The 21680-nt window shown below is 32.1% G+C and overlaps 1 protein-coding gene across 1 annotated transcript; it reads right to left on the bottom strand.

Annotated features, from left to right (window-relative positions):
• Positions 1–1752: 1752 nt before the first annotated feature.
• On the bottom strand, positions 1753–6298 carry LOC108996457 (jasmonoyl--L-amino acid synthetase JAR4-like). The gene is made up of 5 exons (XM_018972369.2): positions 6043–6298; positions 4700–5008; positions 4493–4594; positions 3459–4282; positions 1753–2510 (listed from the first exon to the last, which is right to left on the bottom strand). Exons 2-5 carry the CDS (start codon positions 4990–4992, stop codon positions 1972–1974), a joined length of 1758 nt encoding a protein of 585 aa, XP_018827914.1. The 5' UTR covers positions 4993–5008; positions 6043–6298; the 3' UTR covers positions 1753–1971.
• Positions 6299–21680: the final 15382 nt, after the last annotated feature.

The raw sequence follows: 21680 nt of genomic DNA, 5'->3' as shown, positions 1-21680 counted from the left end.
ACTGGACCAAACCAACTGGTCTGGGCCGATTTTTCGGTTTTCCGATTTATTTTTATAGCCCTACTTATTCCCAACATTTTCCAAACAACATAATAAATAAAGCAATCACGTAATCCAAATAAGTTTCTCTAGTAAGGTTCATAAACTACTCTTAAATATTAATCAAATGGAATAATTTTAATAGACCACCTCTCGTGTACAATCACGTTATACTAGCGGTAGTGTAACGTCCAAGGGACGTTTGCCAATTTTTTTTTTTTTTTTTAACCTAGTGATTAAGGAAGTGTTTTTTAATGATGTTGTAAATTTTTTATTTTTTTAAAAAATGTTTATGATGATTAAAAATATACATAAAAAAAAGAAAAGAAAAATAAAAAAGTGAAATACATATTCAGGACACATTTTCGGACTACTTTTTCGATAGCAGTAACAGTTCATTTTAGTTAATTAAGAATATTATCATATTTAAATTATGTTAAAATTTTAATTATTTATATAGTTTTACTTTTTTAAAAATATTTAACAAAATTTCATCATTTATTTGTATTTTGAGTTTGGACCAAACAATTCTAATAGTATCATTAAATGAAGAGTGTATTGTACAGTGACAAGGCATTAACTAACTGAAGAGTCTTTTAATTTTACTACCTTTCATCAAGTTATGTTAATAATTTAAAATTCCTATTAGAAATATATATAATATTTAGACAGTCTTATACTTCACATCACAACTAATTAAATAATAATAGAGTAAATAAATATGATTTTTTGTGATATAAATAATTTTTCTAGCTGCTGATAATTTGTTTATGATTTTTTGTATATATGATTTTTTTGTAGTGAATTTATAATGATTTTATTAAATTTTTTTTCTTCACGTTATCTCTCTCTCTGTGGCCCGATTCATCCGCACGGGCCGTTCTTCTTCAGCCCAGCCCAGCGCCGCCGTGCGCCGGCCAGCCTCACCGCCACCACCGGGGAGTCCCTCTCACACCGACGACCGACCGAGGCACCATCGATGTCCACCACGCGCAGCCCTATCTCTCCCCCGCGGAAACCCATCCGAAATGGGTTTCTCCCATTTCTCTCAACCGGCGTTGCCGTACGCGGCCACCTACCGTCACGACCACCACAGGCGACTCCCCCTCACGCCGGCGACCAACCCAGCCACCATCGATGTCCCCCACGCGCAGCCATATCTATCCCCCGCGAAAACCCATCCGAAATGGGTTTCTCCCATTTCTCTCAACCAAAGCAGCCATACGCGGCCACCCAGGCCACCGCACCTCCACCACTTCACACCGGCGACAATCTCTACCAAACCCAGCCACCACGATCGTCCATTTCCCTCTCCGTCGCACACTGCGATTCATTCGATTGAGCGGTGAAGAAGAAGAAGACGTGCTGCGTGCGTTAGATATTTGAGTTAAACTGCTGGGTGGGTTAAGAACGACGCCGGATTGAGTTAAACTGTTCATTACTGTAGATGTCTTAGACACTTTTAAGATATAGGCAGATATATTATCATTATACATTATTTTTTAAAAATACTGATATAGACATTGATTTGGAATCATGTCAGTGGACAGTATGGTGATCTGGGCTGTACGAGAAAGAAGACTAGTAGACCGACAGGGTGGGCCCAGTTGTGTCTAACATTTGAGTGCTTTGAATGCAAATTCTGTTCTATTCGACTCAACTCTTGAGCACCCTATCAATTTGATGCCCTTCTAGAAGTGTGTTTGCAGTGAGTGTTGGGCCTTGAAAGGTTATTATGAGGCCCATAAAACTGAATTCTATTCGTAATTCAATGCTTCCCTTCACTTACATCTTTCTTTAACACAACCAAACATCACATCATGTGGCTAAGCTAATTTATAGTTGTCATCCTAATCCGAGAGAGAGATTGCAATCGACCTGATATGGGAAAGGTCCAATTGCAATTACAAACATATTTAAATTATAATGCCACTAGAAAGCAGTACTAAAGTAGCTCTTAACAACATTAGCACACAAGATTTGCAGCACCAGATTGTTTGTTGGGCCAACACATCTTGGTGTTTTAAACTGGCTAACAGCAGCTCCTAGTCCTAGATAATGATCTAGAATCTTATGGAAAGTTCCTCTCCGGAGAACTCGGAGTTCGAGTGCTCCTATGGTCTTCACCTTGCGCGAGCTAACATAGCCTGCATCAATAAAAGACCTGTCCAAGCAGTTGCAGCATTCCTGAAGAACCTCCTCACTTGCTACCCCATTTATTTCCCAAAAGATCACGTAGTGGCCAGGATCTGTGGATGTGTCCACATGGCTAGAGAAGTCAACAACATCCAGCTTTTCCTCCTCTAATAGCGTGGCGGCCGCCTCCACGGCAACCTGTAAATCTTTCTCAGTGTTCTTGTCGATGTTTATGGTTAGCAGAAGGTTCCTCCTGCAGACAAATTTAAGTTCTGGGGTGGAGTTATGGAATCCCACCACCTTCACTGCATCTCCAAGCCTATAGCGGTAGAGACCTGCAGTTTATTCCAAAATTAAACATCTGAAAAACAGAGATTCAAGCAAACAACCTAGAAGTGCGCGAGCACAACTGTTTTTAATTGAGTTATTCTATTTACAAGCTGGTGCGACAAAACATGCATTTTTAATGCTAGCTGATGAAGTTTGTATTATGATATCAAAATCCCTTTAAAAAAAATGTAGAAAAAGTCAAGGTCTTTCATTAAAAAGCAGGCTTCAAAGTTCAAACTTCCCCTCGAAACAACAATAAAAGAGCCCACTTTTTTCAAGGGTGGCATGTGCATGGAGTTTATGACTATTAGGCCAATTAAATTACTCGAGAACCAACCTGTATTAGAGAGAGTAACAGTTTGATAGTCATATAAAATTAATAAATAAATGCAATATTATATGTTATCTTAAAACTAGTGGTAGGCACACTGAACAAGAAAACAAAAATGTCTTTAATTAGAGTCTGTATCTACTGTGAAAGTCTGACTGTTGCATAATTAATAACAACTGAATTTCAAGCATCGATTTATCAACAGAGTACAGATGGCGTGTCTGGATTTCCAATGTGGGGACAATGTAAATATGCCTACAAGACCTTCTGAATGTTACAGTTGAGGAATCCATGCCATATGCATTTTAATTGGATATGTCTTTTGCCAACCAAAATAATTTAAGTTCAAACAATTAAAGATGCATTTGTCTTAGCCAGCTGGTTTAAGTCATGTCAACTAGTGGATTAAGAATCATTTTCTTGACACTGCAGCTAAACAACAACAAATAACCAAATAAACATGACAGTATAGATAGGAGGAATACTGCCAAAGGACTAGGAGCTGTTCAGCCTCTCACATGATATGGACACTAAAGATGAAAAGACAATCCTAGATGTGATTAGGAAATAGAAAACTTAAGATGAATAACAGCATTTCTTTGTTTCAAAAAGAATCTAGTACCTGCAAAATTGGTGAGGACGATCTCATACTCTTCACCGATCTTGACTTCAGTTAAACCCACGGGCTCAGGCTCCTCACAGAGTAAACTGGACTCCATCCCATTGTGATCCTGATTCTCAATGTTGTCCCTCAGAGGGATGAATTCAAAAAACCCAATATTAGGAAGAACAGCAAAAGTGGCCAGCTCGGGTGGCAAATGTGGATTTACATTTGCTCCAATCCATCCTTCAGAAGCCCCATAATCAGCACTCAACAGGGGCAGCTCCCCTGCATAGTGCCTCAGTTTTTTCAAATAAGGCTCCATTGATCCTGTCAGGATCCCGTAGATGTACTTTGCATTAGGAAAAAGTTCTGGTATTAGTCGATACCAATTACTCAGGCCTGTGCACTTTCTATGAATCAAATCTGCCAATTCAGGGTTTGGTTTGAGCAGTTTTGACATAGCTGTACGGATAGATGGGACAGTGATTCTGCTGCTGAGGATCCCATACCTGATATCACTGCACAGTTCTTCCCAAACTTGTTCAAAGGTTATGAATGCATGTATGATGCTATGGGCAAAAGTAGAGGTTATAAACTGAACTTCTTCTCGAAAGATTAACCCACATAAGAGATGGCAGTACAGAGACTGATGGAAATCAGGACCAAAGATTACTTCATCTGGGCTGCAGGATTGGGATTGCATTGCCTTCATTGTCCTCTTGAACTTAGAGTTACGGAAGACATTAGTGGTAGCAGTTCCAGCTGCCAGACCCCCTTTGGTTTTGAACTGCTTGCTGCTGTAAATCAACTGCAAGGCCTTTCCATTCCCAATAGGAAACTCTCTGCAGAATTGGATATCATTTCACATCAGCAGAGAAAAGGTTAGATTAAACATTAAAAAGGCATCATGGGATATCATATATTAGTCCAACAAGGTACGGTCAATGCTCAGAAAACTAGCAAAAAGGTTTGGGTTTTTTTGGAGACAATATATAGATAGATATATATTATATCTATCTATCACTTTCATTAATTTAGAGTTTATCGATTACCTGTTTCGAAAAGCAAAAGATGTCCGAAATATCTGCATGGTGGATTCCATCAACTCCTCGTTGAAGGGTATGAACTTTGGCTTTCCCTGAGTAGTACCCGAACTGCAGCAAGTCAAAACTTATTCTCAGAACCATAAACTTTTCTTAGAACAACCTCAAAGTCCAGGTCAAATAAGAAGAAAAACCAACAGGAAAGATTACAAAGACCTTAATGAGATGGTTGTGATTGGTTTTCCAGTGAGAATGGGAGAAGGATCACCGTCTACAATTCTCTGAATGTATGGCTCCAGTTCGTTGTGGGTAACAAGGGGAACACATGCCTTGAAGCCCTCAGGATCAATTCTTCCATTGAGACCAAGATTCTGTAAGTACTCTGCCGATTCATTCTGTTCCAGAATCTTCTTCAGGGCCTCTCTCTGAACCTTTTCAGCGTCCTTCGTTATTGCTTCGAATTCCTCTACCACTCTCTCCGAGTCAAATTCTTCCATCTTCTCTAGCATCTTCACAGAGCTTCGACTGCAGGCAAACGAAAAGTTTGAGCACTAGTTAAAGTAAACAGAAGGCAATCACTGAACTGAACTGTGTAGTAAAAAGAACAAAATGTATCGAATGTCCCCAGCACATGCTCTCGCAAGCAAATAGCAGATGTCGATGAGGAATTCAAACAAACTGAAAGACCCTCCTTTTGGTTAGAAAAAGATGAAAAATCTTGACATACGCGTGCAAACTTTTGAATTATAGCAGGATTGGATAACTTCAAAAAAGCAACACTTCCAGTGCATAAAGCTTAGTACAACTTCCAAGTCGGCATGGTAGAGGTGGATCATTAGTACAAAAGTTAAACAAAAGACAATCATAGTTTAATACGACCAGGTTCATCGAGAAAAACGAAAGCGAAAGCTTGTGAAAATTTTCCAAAAGTTGCGAAAGAGAAGAGTCAAGAATTGAATAGCAACGTAGATGTAAAGGAAGTTCACCAAACCCGAGAAGCAATCGTTAAAAACAGGTCTCCTCAGAGCTCAAATCATTCATCTTTATTTGACGGCAGTCAATTTGGTCAACTCTACGGAATTTTCCTGGAAACAGATTCTAGACAACAGAGAGAGAACTAAAGACTGAAAATCAATGTAAAGCAGCAAGTGCGATTGGTTTTACCATTCCTCTAAACCGAAGTTCTAGCTTCGAAGCTGAAAACTTCAGAGACTCGATCATCATCCCAGTTTTACTCCCGGTTAGGCACGCGGAAAGGTCAACAAGGAAAAATTGAAAGCAAAACAGCTCTCAAAACTCGTTTTGGTCGACAAAAAAGCAGTCAAACCGGGAGTACTTAGCAGCTAACGAGAAGAATATCGAAACCGGAAAAATCAAGTAAATAGACCAAAACGGAGAGAGTTCACGTGGGATGTGATGTTGGGCTTGAAAAGCACCTCGCAAAAGGTTATGAATTTGAAAGGACGAGGAACTTTAAAAAGACCCAAGATATTAATTTGAAAAAGCATGCATGCTCGAACACCATGAACGTGTAGAAAAAAGCTCTGGAAAAACTTTACCTGCAAACGTACTTGAGTGTCTCGAACTCCCACAGAAAACAGAGCGTCTACAGAAAGAGATGCGAACTCTCGAGTCTCGATCTCAACGAATTACAGTTGAAAAGAACGTTAACACTTCACAGAGTTCAATGCAAACTCTCTCTCTCTCTCTCTCTCTCTCTCTCTCGCACAGCAAACAGAGGGAATCAGAGAGTGGGAGTTCTTGGCTGAAGAAAGTTCAATGGCTATGGAGGATAATGTGTGAGCGAAGATTCTTCGGGAGTCGCCATTATATATAATAATAATATTACTAGCGGGCGTTAAGGTCACTGCGGTCCACTTTTCTTTCTAATAACTGAAATACCAATATTGCCCATGGTTTTCTGCGGAATTACGGGTAAGGCCGACGTGTGGGAACTTCGTGGGATGACGGTCCTGGGCTCGATTCTTCCGTTGAATTACGAAAATGATCGTGCCTCGCCATTTCTGGATTTTTATCGCCGTCTGCATTACCAAAAGCGGAGCTAACGAAAGGGAAAGACATTTATAGGCAGGATTTTACGGGCCCACTTTAGATTCTTGAGTTTTAATTTTTATTCGTGGTTTGAATTTAAAAATAAGTTGAGATGGATTGAGATAGTTTGTGAATAATAGAATAAAAATTGAATTATTTATTATATTTTGTATGAGAATTTAAAAAAGTTGTTTTGAGATTTGAAAAAATTGAATTGTTTATTATATTTTGTGTGTGAATTTAAAAAGTTATAATAATGAGATGAAATGAATTGATATAAGTTTTGAATGCAAACGATGAGTAAATATACTACAGAGTACAGATAAGAAAACTCGATACATTAACTTATATAAGTGAATTATGAATGCTTTGACTCATTTTATGAATATAATGAATCCCATATTGGGGATGTGTTACACACTATACTTGTAAAGTGCATAACTTGAAATCTAACTTAAGATATGATAAGATTCTCACTAATATGAGACTTTTATCTTTTTTTAGAAAGAAAGTCTATTTCATTTTAAAGAATCAATCATTAGAGTGTTTATCCTGTGTTACACAACTATGATTAGCAATTGGTCCATCTTCAATCCAAACTTGTTCCTCATTAAAAGATAGAGCAAGTTTAGCAAGTTGATGAGCAGTTGTGTTACAATTTCTCACTACAAGAAAACTACTTATTTGTGGCTAGTTATTTCTTACAAAAATGACTATTTCCTGCTAAAATGAGTATGTTTTCATCGTAAATAGTCATTCTCCTCGCAAATAATACGTCACAAATGCCTGTTTTTCTTGTAGTATCTATAAGTAAATTGAATCTTCCAATCAAGTCTTCCTTTTAGTACGTTTCTAGCATCATCTATTAGCTGCTCGTACCTAGATCAGTCTTCTTCTTTGTTGTTGATGGCATCGATAATTGATTGAGCATCACCTTCGAATACCACACTGAAGAATCCTAGCTTTGATAGCATTTTCATTCCTGCTACCACTATTTGCATCGATAAGTTTACGCTTTAACTTTTGATTCTTTGTCAAGAATCTATGTTTGGTTTATGCATTAAAAATCTTGTAGGAGTTATTTCAAAACATATATCCCTAGCTATATTCCTCTACGTTATATAAAGCTTTTACAAATGTTTCTTCTATTTTGTTTTTCAACAAGTAAAAAAAGTAACATAAAGTTCTTTAACCAAATAGTAGCATAACAAGTTCATTAAACCAAATAATATCCAACAGAAAAGTATCCAATAAAAAAGATCGAAATGATTTCATGAAAAAAAAAAAATCATTAACCAAAGATTAATGCCACAAAAATTTCACGAACTCGCATTTGTATTTGTGAGCACTTGAATCGCATAGTTATATATATTTCTAGTACTCATCAATTAAGAAGCAACGTAAACAAAAAAATAAAACCTATATATATTATCGGCTGTAAGTAAAATTATATAAACAAAATTATGTATGTAATTAAAAAAGTAAATTTTTTTTTCATTTAAAATATTGTGAAAAGAGTAATGATACATGCAGTCGTAGAATGCGCAAACGTCATGCAATTATTTTGAAAATGAGCAGAGTCTACTATTAAAAAATTAATTTTTTTTCATATAGGTCCCCGTATTTATTCACTTTTTTCAAAGTGACTATTTGGTATTTATGCATTCCGCGACTGTATGTAGTATTACTCTTTCTTGAAAATGTGAATTCCTACCTTTTTAGTAGCTAGGGAATCCGTTGATCAATATATAAGGGATTGTTGTCATGAGCATTTAAGTTCCCTCCACTTAATCTATGAAAATGCATGGGATCGAATCTAAATTCTGACGGGTATTAGGATTTCGTCCAATCAAATGCAAAATAAATGGAATTAATGCTATGTCCTAATATTATAAGATTTTTTTTTTTATTATTCTTCAAGTCATTGTCAAGTTCTATGGGTATCCGGATGGCCGGATGGAAATCCAAATTCCTTTAGACATTTGGCCGATTCCCTAGCTCCACTTATAATTAATGTCTATCTAAATGCCCCATAAATAGAGTTAGTGCTATGCCTCAATATAATTATTTTTATTATTCTACTTATCATTGTCAATTTCCATGATTATCTGGTCGGCTGGGATGATGGTCTAGATTTTCATCAACATTTAGATTCACTTCACTTAAGTTCATAACCACCTCGATAAATGGATCGAATTAATGATATTTCTTAAGAAGAATGACAATCACAGTTTTAGAGTGTAAGTGATCACGCATGCACTCATTTTGAAAAAAGTGATTAAATATAGTATCCACATACAAAAATAAATTTTTGAATGACGGATCTTACGTTTTTCTTAAAAAAAAAAAAAAAGTGCACAAGGCTTACACACTCTAGTACTATTGTATCCAACAATATTCCTCATTTCATAATATATATACAAGTTATTTATTTATTTTAGGGGCATTGTCAAATGTCAATTTCTAAGGGTATGGATGAGATGAGCATTCAGGTTCTCATAAGCATCTGAATTCCTACAACTGAGGTCTATCCAAATGTCCCATAAATGGAATTAATGCCATATCCAAATATAAAACTTTTGGATTCTACAATCATTTTCTTTTTCAATTTCTTATCCCAAAATTATATAATTGCTTTATTAACTACGAGTATAATTATGTTTAAATCCTTAATGAAAGCATATATATACTATTGTTATACTAGGAATGTTGATCTTGAGATATCGTTAATTCTCCTTGCTTTTACTTGAGAAGGCAAGTAAAAACTTGCGGCGACCCTAAACAACAAGAAACATACCTTTTTGCAGCGCCACTTTTCGTCTTAACAAGTGGCTAAAATTGCCGCTTTTACTTGAGAAGGCAAGTAAAAGCTTGTACCTAGTAGTACTACTACTTCTTCTTTGAATAGTTAAACAACATTTCCCCTCTCGCTAAATGAAAAGGTTTAAAATATTTATTTGTCTATTAATAAAGATTAATTAAATTTTGTATGTGATCTTGTTATTAATTAGTGAGTAATTATATATATGGTAAATATGTAGTAATTACTAAGGTTGGCAATTCGTATTTTCATATTCGAGTCGTGTTATGTCAAAGTCGGATTAGGGTTGTGTATCACAAGTCAATCCTAATTACTTGAACCATTTAATTGGAAGGTTCAAATTTGTCAACCCTAACCGCCCACTACTTTCATACTATGTTTATATTGGTTGCACTTCTTGTGACAATAATTATTTTTTAATGTTACGTGTTAAGTTAATCTTGTTTCAAATTAAGCTCAAGTTGTATAGGAGCCAATCATAACCTAACTTATTTAATTAAACGATCAAATCCTTCAAATATCTCAACTCATTAATTATAAGTTAAATTTGCATTAGATTTGCAAGTCATGTAAATAACAATCAACCCCTAATGTTAGATATATAGCATTAGTTGATTAGCTCACATAAAATCAAAATGGGTTGTTGGAGGATAATGTGAACAAAAGAATATTATTACTTAAACTCTATAACTATATATAAGCCTTAAACTAAAAGTTATATTAATGATCACCACAATCTCAAACATGCTCATAGTTTTAAAAGAAAGTCTATTCAAGTTGATGGAAGGGTAACTAAAAGTGACATTAGTTATATATAATAATTTATGAGAAATGTTATTTATTATCTTAAATGTTGCCATTTTCAATGACACAAACGTTTGAGATGACACATTTTAAGTTGGTATGATTATAGATGAAAAATAGCATTTCTCATATGCATATGTCTTGCTATCTTGTTATGTTTTTGCTTATCTGCCAAGAAAAAATAATAATAATCTTTATCTTTACTCATGCCTCGTTCATACGTCATTTTAGTTAAGGGATTTAACTCTTAACCTATAATTTACGAAGTTTTGTTTTTGTGAAGGGGTAATGATATCTTTACATTTCATTTACTATTAGTTTACTATTTAGCTATTTTTTTTTTCCTTTTGCTATTTGAATTTGAATTAAAAATTTTAAGAACACAATCTTCTTGCATAATCTAGAAGAAAATAAATTCAATCAACCAACTTAATCATGTAATTTAATTAAAAATAAATTTAATTTTATCAAAATTAACTCAAAGAGCAAAAAAGGTTAATTTTTATAAAATTGAATTTATTTTTAATTAAAATATTACATGATTATGTTTGTTGATTGAGTTTATCTTCTTTAAGATTATGCAAGAAGATTGTGTTCTTAAAATTTTTAATTCAAATTCAAATAGAAAAAGGAAAAAAAAAATTTGGATAGTAAAACAGTACTTAATGAGGTGTAAGAATATTATTATCCTTTATATAATTAAGTCATTGATCCTCTCCAAACTCAACAAATCTTTAAGTAAATATTACATGTCAACTCATGTAAGGTCAAGTTCGTCATCTCCTAACTTCAAAATTTTGTAAGCTTGAAGGGTCTAATCATATATCTTATTTCCATTGCCTTATTTGTCAAGACATATACTTATTGGAGTGTTGTGGAAGCAAAGAAGGTCCTTCTCTTTGGATATTCTTAAAAAATCCTCATTCACCCGAGGAAAGCAATAATATATTTTTTTTACTCCTTGAAATAAGTATTTTCCTCTCCCGGTAAGGACATGCTTACGATCTATACATATAGGAAAATGGATCAACTATAGTCTATAGCATATGTGACTTGATTAATTCGTAGAACTCTGGCCTTCTACGAAAGGCCAAACCTATATATATATATATATATAGATATATAATAGATATATGACATGTTGATTCATTACAAGAAAACTGCTTATTTGTGGTTAGTTATTTTCTGCGAAAATGATTATTTCCTATTAAAATGAGTCTGTTTTCATCGTAAATAGTCATTATCGTCGTAAATAATCTGTCACAAATGTCTATTTTTCTTGTAGTGACTGTCGAGGCCTAGCTAGGGTTTCATGCATGATGATCAATCAAATTAAATTATTGGGTCATGGATAAGGTTTGGAAAAGCACCAGAAATAATGGAAGGATAAAAAGGTTAAGGTATGGGTGGTGCTGGCTTCAACCAAGACTATTAATAAGCTGTAGTACTACTGGTACTACGCGGTTTCGACCAACATGATGATATATCAGATCATGCATGCAATCATGCACTTCGTGAAGAACTACTATATTATGGTCTATCTATCAAAACTCATGTAGACCTCAACGATTCTTTTTCCTTTGTGATGACGAGGCTTTGAAGTACATGAATGATTGCATGCGCCATGCGATTCACAAGTTAATTTGTTTATCGACTGACATATCCAACGTCACGCTACTGATATGAAAACCTTTCAGTCATCAGCCTGTAATTAAGATAAAAGAAAATAAAGGTATTAATTTGAATTTCCTTTTTCTTTCAAAACGGTCACAAATTTCTAAAATAATTTATGTTTACATATACCGACTCGTAAATTATAAAGATGGAAGATTTTTTTTTTTTTTTTTTTTGTTTTTAGTATTAGGTGGGAATATATAGTCACATGAGTAGATGCTATCAGTACTATGAGAAAATTTGATCATTTCTTACATAGATGATGGTAACCACTATTGACTATTCCTCCATTTGACTTTGTATCACCAAGTAGTCTGCCACTAGGCCTACATATAGGCAGATTGTGACAAAGAGAGCATTATAATCAAGATGGTGGATTGATTCGATGCTCGTATAGTTTTTGAAGTCGACGGCTCAAATATTTTCTTTTCACTACTATACTCTTCTTCTAGCTTGAGTTGAGAATATTATGATATTTTGGAAATTGGTGTTATAACTCTAATTATTATTCAAATGAAAATTTCATTTGTTTTGGAGAATATATACTTTCCCTGGAACGATCGAGGACCCAGATCGATCGATTATAATGCTCATTATAAGCACTTCACCCATAATTTCTGGCATTAACGCATAATGCATGACTAGTTTGCATCAACTGCAACCCACCCTGGCCTTCCATAAAATATGTTTTCTTCTTTCTTTTTCTTTCTTTCTTTTTTTTTTTTTTTTCTTTTTAGAGATCAAAAAACAAAAAACAAAAAAAAAAAAAAAAATCCAAAATAAGTACAGTTCACGATCATAGATTGCATCGTATATTCTTTGATTTAGATTCACTTAAGTTTCTATCTGGATTTTAGGATAATTTAGAATGAAAAATAAAATATATAATGGATCTCACAATATTTATTAACATATTTTGAAATTTAAAAAAGTTAAATTATTTATTGTATTTTGTGTAAAAATTTAATAAAACTGTAATGATTAGATAAGATAAGATAAGATGAAATGTTTTTTATATCCAAATTTAGTCAATTAATTAACTCTTGAATATGGAAGAAAGACAGAAATCAAGCATTTTTTCTTTTATATATATATATATATATATTTCAATTAAAAGTTGCATTTTTCAATTTTCTTCTCGAGTGGAGAATGAAATCTTTCAAAGTGATGAATGTTATAATTATGATTATTAGTTGGAGAAAATTGTTAGATATATAGAATGCTGGAAGGGTTGAGAACTTGAGAAGACGCAGATGAGATGCCATTGGCACTACATGACAAGCTGCCTCGCAATGGATGACTACTTTGCAGCTATAACTGAAATGGGGCACTAAAATATATATATATATATATATATATATATATATATATAAACAGTTTGCAGATAAATGGTAAAGGAATCAAGATGGGTCAAATCAAAATCAAATCTGCAATATTGCACAGTTCAAGGGTTGAAATTTCCTACACTTTGATTGGTTTTAAACCTTTCTAATTTCTTTGTCTCTAGAATATATATTATAAAAAAATAATTAAGGGGTTAAGGAATGAACATAAAGAGACAAGACTTGAGTTGGAACTTGCTGTAAAAGCTGATCACAACTCACGAGCAAACAATTTGGATTCTTAGTACTTTTGGCAGAGAAAGAAAAGCTGGGCATGGTTTAATATTTTAATAAATTTCTTTTTGCATTGATACGATATAGCTCAGTAGTATGTTTGGATTGGAAATTTGGGAGGGGATAGTAAAAGACGAGTGATAAAGATCAGAGTAAAAGACAATTTCTGTGTATATATTTTGTCATATTATAAAAAAAAAAATATTAATAGTCAATTATTTATTGTAAAAATTATTAATTTTTTATTAAAATGAGTTTATTTTTATCAATGATTATTATTATAAATAATCTGTCACAAATATTTTTTTTTTTAGCAGACAATTAAAAGTAATCGACATTAATCACACATAATCTTGCAAATTATTGAAAGAATTGGTTAATATTTTAGTTTTTTGTTTTTGCAATATTGCTGGCAAGTCTTTTGGATTTAAAGATGAGTTGAGATGGTTTGTGAATAGTAAAATAAAAGTTGAATTATGTATTATATTTGGTGTGAAAATTTGATAAAGTTGTTTTGAAATTTGAGAAAGTTGAATTGTTTATTATATTTTGTGTGAGAATTCGAAAAAACTGTAATGATGAGATGAGATAAATTGAGATGAGTTGAGGTGAATTTTAAAGATTACACAAGATTTAAATACGAACAAGTGACAAAAGAGAAGATGATCTCATAAGTTCTAATTTTCAAGAAATGTCATCTTTATGTAAAAATAAAAAAAAGTGAAACGACTCGTCAGATTGTAAAGTTATTTCTTTATTTTAAAATAGATTTGACGTATTATATAAAATTACGTCAATTTATAAATTTACTTTTATGAAATTATAACTTTTGCATAACTTTGTAATGAAATATTATTATTTTTTGAGTTCTAGCTTTTAATATATAGGTTTAAATTTAAAAATAATAATATTGTATTAAATAGTGTAAAAATTATAAAAGTAGTCGGTCGTGTAAAGTATCATTTACGTACTAATTTCTTTCAACTGGATTAATGATTGTTAGAGCCTATATATATATGCATGAATCGCATGCATTACAATATTTTCTTTGTAACAATAAGTACGTAGAGTACTACTGATCATCATGCCATTGTTGACCGAATAGTTATACAAAATTAGGATCAAAACGTAGTTTCTACTCCAACCATATATATATATATATATATATATATATATATAATAAATGTTTTGAGCTCGAAATTAAACTAGGTCAAATTTTGATGCGCAGGATCAAAGAATTGTTAATTTGGGCCACACATGAAGGAGTTTTTGCGAGTACAAATTATTTGACAAAACCAAACACATGAAGTCATGATCGATCAGTGCTCTTTATTATTATTATTGTTATTGCTAACAAGTCGAGTATATGTATGTGCGTGTTTATATATATATATATATATATATATATATATATATATATACTAGCAGTAGAGTGACGTCAAAGGGACGTTTGCCTAATTTAGTTAATTAAAAATATTATCATATTTAAATTATGTTAAAATTCTAATTATGTATATGATTTTAATTTCTTAAAAATATTTAGTAAAATTTTATCATTTATTTAATAATAGAAGATTAATATTTTATAAACTAAATTTGATAGTTTATGTACGATATGCTATTTATTTAGTTAATTAAGAATATTATCATACTTAAAATTATGTTAAAACTTTAATTATTTATATGGTTTTAGTTTCTTAAAAATATTTAATAAAGTTTCATCATTTATTTAATGATGAAATATTAGTATTTTATAAATTAAATTTGATAGTTTATGTATGATATGCAATTTATATTTAAATTATTTAAATTTTAAATTAGTTTAAATCAATGTTTAAATTTCTATTGTTAGATCAAATCTATTGACTTAATATGAATGGTTGAGATTTAAAATATCAAACCCTAACTTTTTCTTTCATTTTTCCCCCTTCCCTCTCTCTCCTCCCTCCCTCTAACCGCACGCCCCTCTCTCTCTTGATCTCTTCTCCTCAGCTCCGCCCAGCCCAACCGATTGCCACTACTGGGCCACCACCAAGCCCAGTCACCGACGACCTTATCCACACCGATCTCGTCTCCACAGACCTCTCTCTCTCCCTTTGCAACAGGCCGAAGCCCTTAGCCCTCTCTCTTCCTCTACATGCACAAGTTTCTCTCCGTAGTGCCGTCATTAGCCACCTCTAAAGCTAGCTTTGTGTTTTGAAGTTATGTGTATTTTAAATGGAATATTTCCATCGTTTAACTAAGTAATATTTTAAATAACTTAATTATAATATCTTTGAAGAGTTCTAAAACTATTATAATTGTGGGGAATCATTTTATATAAATGATTCCAGTTATTTAAAATATTACGTGATTTAAATAATGATGAAATCTTTAAATTAATTTAATGGTTTTATTCTCTTAAATTTGTTAAGTAAGATTTCATCATTTTATTAATGATAAATGAATATTATTTTAAATACTATTCTATCTTAATTCCTCTCAGTACTTTTAATTAAATTAATATTTATTTATTTTAAATTAGTTATTTGAGGTCCGTATCGTTGCGTAGATCCCCGGACGTTAGGTTTTACAATAAAACCCCAACCCCTCTCTTTTTCTCCCCTCCGGCTCTCTCTCTCCTCCCTCTCCTTCAGCATACATCGTGCAGCTTTCCCCCATCCCCAATTCCTCCACTGCCCAGTCCGGCGCCGTCGTGCGCCAATAAGCCTCACCGCCCCTTCCACCGGCACCACCTCACTCCGACGAGTCCCCCCACACCGATCTCCCTCTCTCATGCTTTCTCTTCCTTTCTCTCGACAGTGCACAACCCGAATGGGCTTGATGTTGCTGCGCCGCCGTGCGCCATCCTCTGGTGCCACCACCTCCACAATAGCCTTCCCTCCCACCGACCATCCTCCTCTAGCGAGCTCGACCTCCATCTCCCTACCGTTTGCCCATACGAAGTCCACCTCTCTCTTGCATGAGTTCTCTACACCCACGGCGGAGTTCCACCTTCTCTGGCCACCGCACCACCACTAGGACCTCCTTTGGCCACCGACCACCTTCTCGTAGCCATCCCCCACGTCCAGTCGAGCCACCGTGCATGCTCATCTTCCCTCACGGACGCCCACTTCCCCTTAGGCCACCTCCACCACCGTACGCTGCCACTCACGACGTGTGACCGACCTCTCCGGCATCCTCAGGCCACCACCGACCCATTTCAACCACCCATGGCCCCGATCTGCCACCTATGCTCCCTTACTCTCTCACGACATCTCTCCCTCTCACATACGACTAATTTCCTCTCCACTACCATGATTTGTGTGATAATTTTTTTATTTTGTGATATTTTTGTAGTGATTTTGTGGTGATTTTGTCATAATTTTACTGTGAAGATGCAGATAGGGACACAGATGCAGAGAGAGATGTATCACTATTTATTACTGTTAATATTACTGTTTAGTACTATTAACGTTATAGTGACTATTAAGTATAAAGATAATATATATATATATATAAAATACTTATCCAGCTAGTACGGACGAATCGGTATTGTCCTTCCTTTGAAAGAGTGGCAATATGAACCATGCAGGCGGCCAGGGCAAATCATTGATCCAAGTCATGTCCAGGACTTTGAATGATATATGAAGAAAATAATTTATAAAAAAGTGAAGTAAACGTACGTGGTTGTTCGATCGGTACTGCACATAATTCAAAGGAACAACAACCTTTCTCTTGATCTGAAACTCATTTGTCGGGGACATTCTTCAACTAATGAAGCTGCAAATATGTCCATTGTCCATGCATATTGCATTTGCAAACTCTCTCTCTCTCTCTCATTTTAATTTTTTATCTCCTTAATATTATCTTTCCGTAATAGCTCTTAAATTTTCTGCCTGCTGGTGAGTTTAGTCGATCCAACAGATTTTCTTCCCTAGAAAATCACAAACAGGAACTTATATATGTGGGGAACCCAAAATAAGAAAGATTTTTTTTTTTTGGAATCATTGTTCTCGTGATTACAAAAACTAGCACCCATGCATTAATCAGCCATAGCTTCCTTTTCTTATTATTGTTTTTTTTTTTTTTTCTAAAGTTTTCTACCCAAATATTTGAAAGATTTCGTCTGTTATTGATCTTGTTCTGTTTGGAGAAATCATTTTATCTCATTTAATCATTATAATTTTAATAAATTTTTATATAAAACACAATAAATAATTTAATTTTTTTAAATTCTAATTCAACTCTTTTAAATCTCAAAATAATATTATAATAATATTTTTTTTAATTTTTAATTTTTATTTAAAATTATTTCATCTCATCTCATAAACCAAACGATGGCTTAATGTTTTTTTTTTATCGATCAGAAACTCAAAAGGTGAGGAATCTGTGACGGGTAATGGAAATGGCCGACCAGCAAGCAAGGCCAAAGGTCTATGGTGGACGTACGTTTTCCCACTATATATCATAAAAAAAAAAAAAAATAATAAAACAAAGAAAAGAAAAATAAAACATAGCACATAAATTATTAATTAGGTAAAAACCCATTGTCTGTCTGCCGTCGTCGTAACTTGTTATTAACAATGAAAAAACTCCTGAAGATTTGACCCACCCCCGCATCTTATTAATCCAACAGTGAGAATTATTTAATTTGTGGAGAAATGTTTTAGTCATAAATTATTTTTATAAAAATAAATTTATAAATTGACATAATTTGAAGTTATATATTATTTAACCACAATTGTTTTATAAAAGTAAATTAATTACAAATTGACGTGATTTAATATTATATATCATATTATAAAATTATAAAATTATAAAATAAATTTAATAAATAATATGAATCACGTCAATTTATAAAATTTATGTACTTTTATGCATGAAATGAATAGCTATTTGTAACTGTAATATTTTTTATTATGTTATTCTAAGTTCTTTAAATTTGTTATTTTTTTCTATAGTAAGATAACATAAGGTAGAATATATATATTTATATCACTTTTGATAAGTTAGAATAGTAAGTACTCATGTAAGATAACTATATATAATAAGAGATGTTTTTATATAAAATAATTTTACATGCAATCATGAAGTAAAATAAAATTTATTATTAAAAAATATTATTTTTTTATATAAATCTCATATTTATTTATTTTTTTTAAAATAATTATACCAACTTTGATTTCTCTTTTGATATATCCATCGATTCGTACGTAGCCGATGATACTAAAGGTAAGCAGCTGATCATCTGTTTCTCTGAAACCTTGTGGAGAATACAGACAAGTTTGTGCCGACAGCTACCTCGCGCGTGTACCGTAATCGAAGGGTACGTCTTTGGAAAAAAAACAGTACTAATTTTGTGGCCATAGAAAATGAAGTAGAAAAAATAATGCTCTAGGCGATATTTTCTTTTCTGATAATAATTAGATGACCGCACATGACAAAGATAGATGAACCCAAATTCCAATCAAGATATCTTGTTTTATCCTCGAGCCATTATATGCCATCTGAGTCAATAATATTGATATTGCACCATATATCGCAGATTTTTTTTTTTTTTTTTTTTAATGTCTTAGACACCAAGTTCAGAATTTTTTGTTAATAGGTCTCATCACTAACCTTAAGAAAAAGGACTAGTATTGTGAATTTCGTACCGTATTGACCGGTACGATCAAAATTTTTCGTACTGGCCGATATTTCGGTTAGTATTTTTTTTTCATTTTTTCAAACTACAAGTTTATTTTTTAACCTCCAATTTAGATTAGACTATTTATAATTTATATATATATTTATATATAATTTATTTATATATAGACTATTATTTTGAAATATAATTTTAAAATATAATTTATTTATATATCGACTATTCCGAAATGTTATCTCGAAACGCTATCTCGAAACGGTAACAGTACTGAAATATTTCGTTTCAGTGCCTTGACCAATACGACGTCTGGTACGGTATTCAAAACATTGAAAATGACTGTTTTTCATTCAAACATTAAATTAAAAAAAAAATGAATCAACTGTATAAAATTTTTATCAATCTATTTGGAAGAAAATACTTAAATGTAAATGAATTAATAATTAGTGTTATGGTCTGTTTGAGAATACAACTATTTTTAGATATTTTTAAATTGTTTTATTATTATTTATAAATCATTTGAGATAGAAGAAAACAGCTTGTACATAATCTGAGCTCTTTGCATTGAAGGAGTGTAACGCGTAAATATATAGTTGGCTTGGTTTGGCTAGGCTACTCGGGTTGTATAGATATGCGTAAATTTCTTTATTGTTTATAATTTATAATGAGAACATCAAAATTATTTAAGGAGTTGAGGAAACATTTTTGTTAATTAATGCAATATATGTCATTTAAATTATTTGCAATATAAGTTTTGATATAGTATAAGCTATATATAGCTATGTATATATATAGAAAAATTCTATATATAAGTCTCACACTCTGTACATCTACTTAAAAATATATTTTTTTACCTTTTTATTCACGTAATGAAAATGATTTCAGACATATTTATAAGTAAAATAGGATAAAAAAAATAAAATGACATATTTTTAAATAAGTATGTATGATGTTAGACTTATGGGTAACATTATTCATATATATATATATATATATAGTACTCCAAATCTGTAGAATCAAATATTGAACATAAAGTAATAATTGGATAAATTACAAATAAATCATATGTGATTTAATACAAAATACGAGCTAATTAATAACTTTGCATAACTAACTAAAATGATATAACCTTGACATTAATTAAATAACTAATCGTTAATTGGAAAGAGAAGAAATCAATTAAGGAATTCTAAAAAATTTCTGATTAATAAAAGAATTTACGATAGTAAATATAAAATATAACTCAATAATTTTTATTCCAATAAATTAAACGAATATAACTTAATAAAAGCATTTAATACTCGATAGGCTCAATTAACATTACAACCCTAGAGGTAGGTACTGCTACATCCCCCGAGGGGTGTAGCCGACAACCCACCGAAAGGTAAAAATTGGTTTTTTTTTTTTCTTTTATATATATATATATATATATATATATATTTTTTTTTTAATCATTATAAATATTTTTAAAAAATAAAAAATTCACAATATTATTAAAAAAAATTTCTTAATTACTAAATAAAAAAAAAATCTCATTCAAAACATAAATTCGGAACTTAAATTTGAATTCCAAAACATTTCTATATATATATATATATATATATATAACCACGTACGATAGTGGTGATCGTGAGTGGCTGATCACATGTCCAAATCTATATAATATGTCGAGGGATTATAAACTCTTCTCATCTTTCATAAGCTAACGGACGGCCACTAATTGATCAGTACTAGTCGAAATCCTTTATACCGAACAACCTCATCATCCTTTTGACTATTTTGTAGATGGTGACAAGTAATTATTTATATATATATATATATATATATATATGTATAAGCAAGTGCTTTTGTGGTGTCCAAAAGGGAGATATCAAGATAGCATATAATTAAGTTGAGATGAAAGTTAAAAATTAAATAAAATATTATTAAAATATTATTTTTTAATATTATTATTATTTTAAAATTTTAAAAAATTAAATTATTTATTATATTTTGTGTTAGAATTTAAAAAAATTATAACGATGAGTTAAAATAAATTTGAGATCCAAATGTATCCTTAAGGGTTTGATCAGAATGTCACAATTCTTAGATATTTTTAGACTTTTTTGTTATTATTTATAAATTATTGATCACTATTATTAACTAATTATTCATTAATATTTTTATTACTATTCACAAATCATTTGAAATATTCTTTTTTATTCATACAAAGTCTAATTAACTAATTAAGCTTGAAAATAAAGGCAAAAAATGGTTCTAATTCCTTTCTTTATAAATAAATAAATATATATATATATGTGCTAGCTACTCAAACTATATGCTAATTATGTGTGATTGAGGAGGGTGTGTGTGCATTTGTTTTATGTATTGATTGGAATATGTCAATAAATATATGTCATTCAAATAATAACAAAACCTCGATCCTCTGCAGATCAGATCGATAAATTAATCCTTGACTTTGCTACTCATGATCTAGTGGTAGTCATAGGGCACTGATCTCCTGCCACATGCATTATTTAATTGTTCTAAAACAGTACCTATCACTCCATGTGAACAACAAATGGTGCTTGCTGCTCTCTCCAGCCGAAAAAACTTTGGAGCCCAGGC

This window comes from Juglans regia, chromosome 7 (assembly GCF_001411555.2).
Source record: "Juglans regia cultivar Chandler chromosome 7, Walnut 2.0, whole genome shotgun sequence".
Taxonomy (NCBI): Eukaryota; Viridiplantae; Streptophyta; class Magnoliopsida; order Fagales; family Juglandaceae; genus Juglans; species Juglans regia.
The sequence above is the reverse complement of the archived record's forward strand: the minus strand, read 5'-3'. Positions and strand labels throughout refer to the sequence as shown.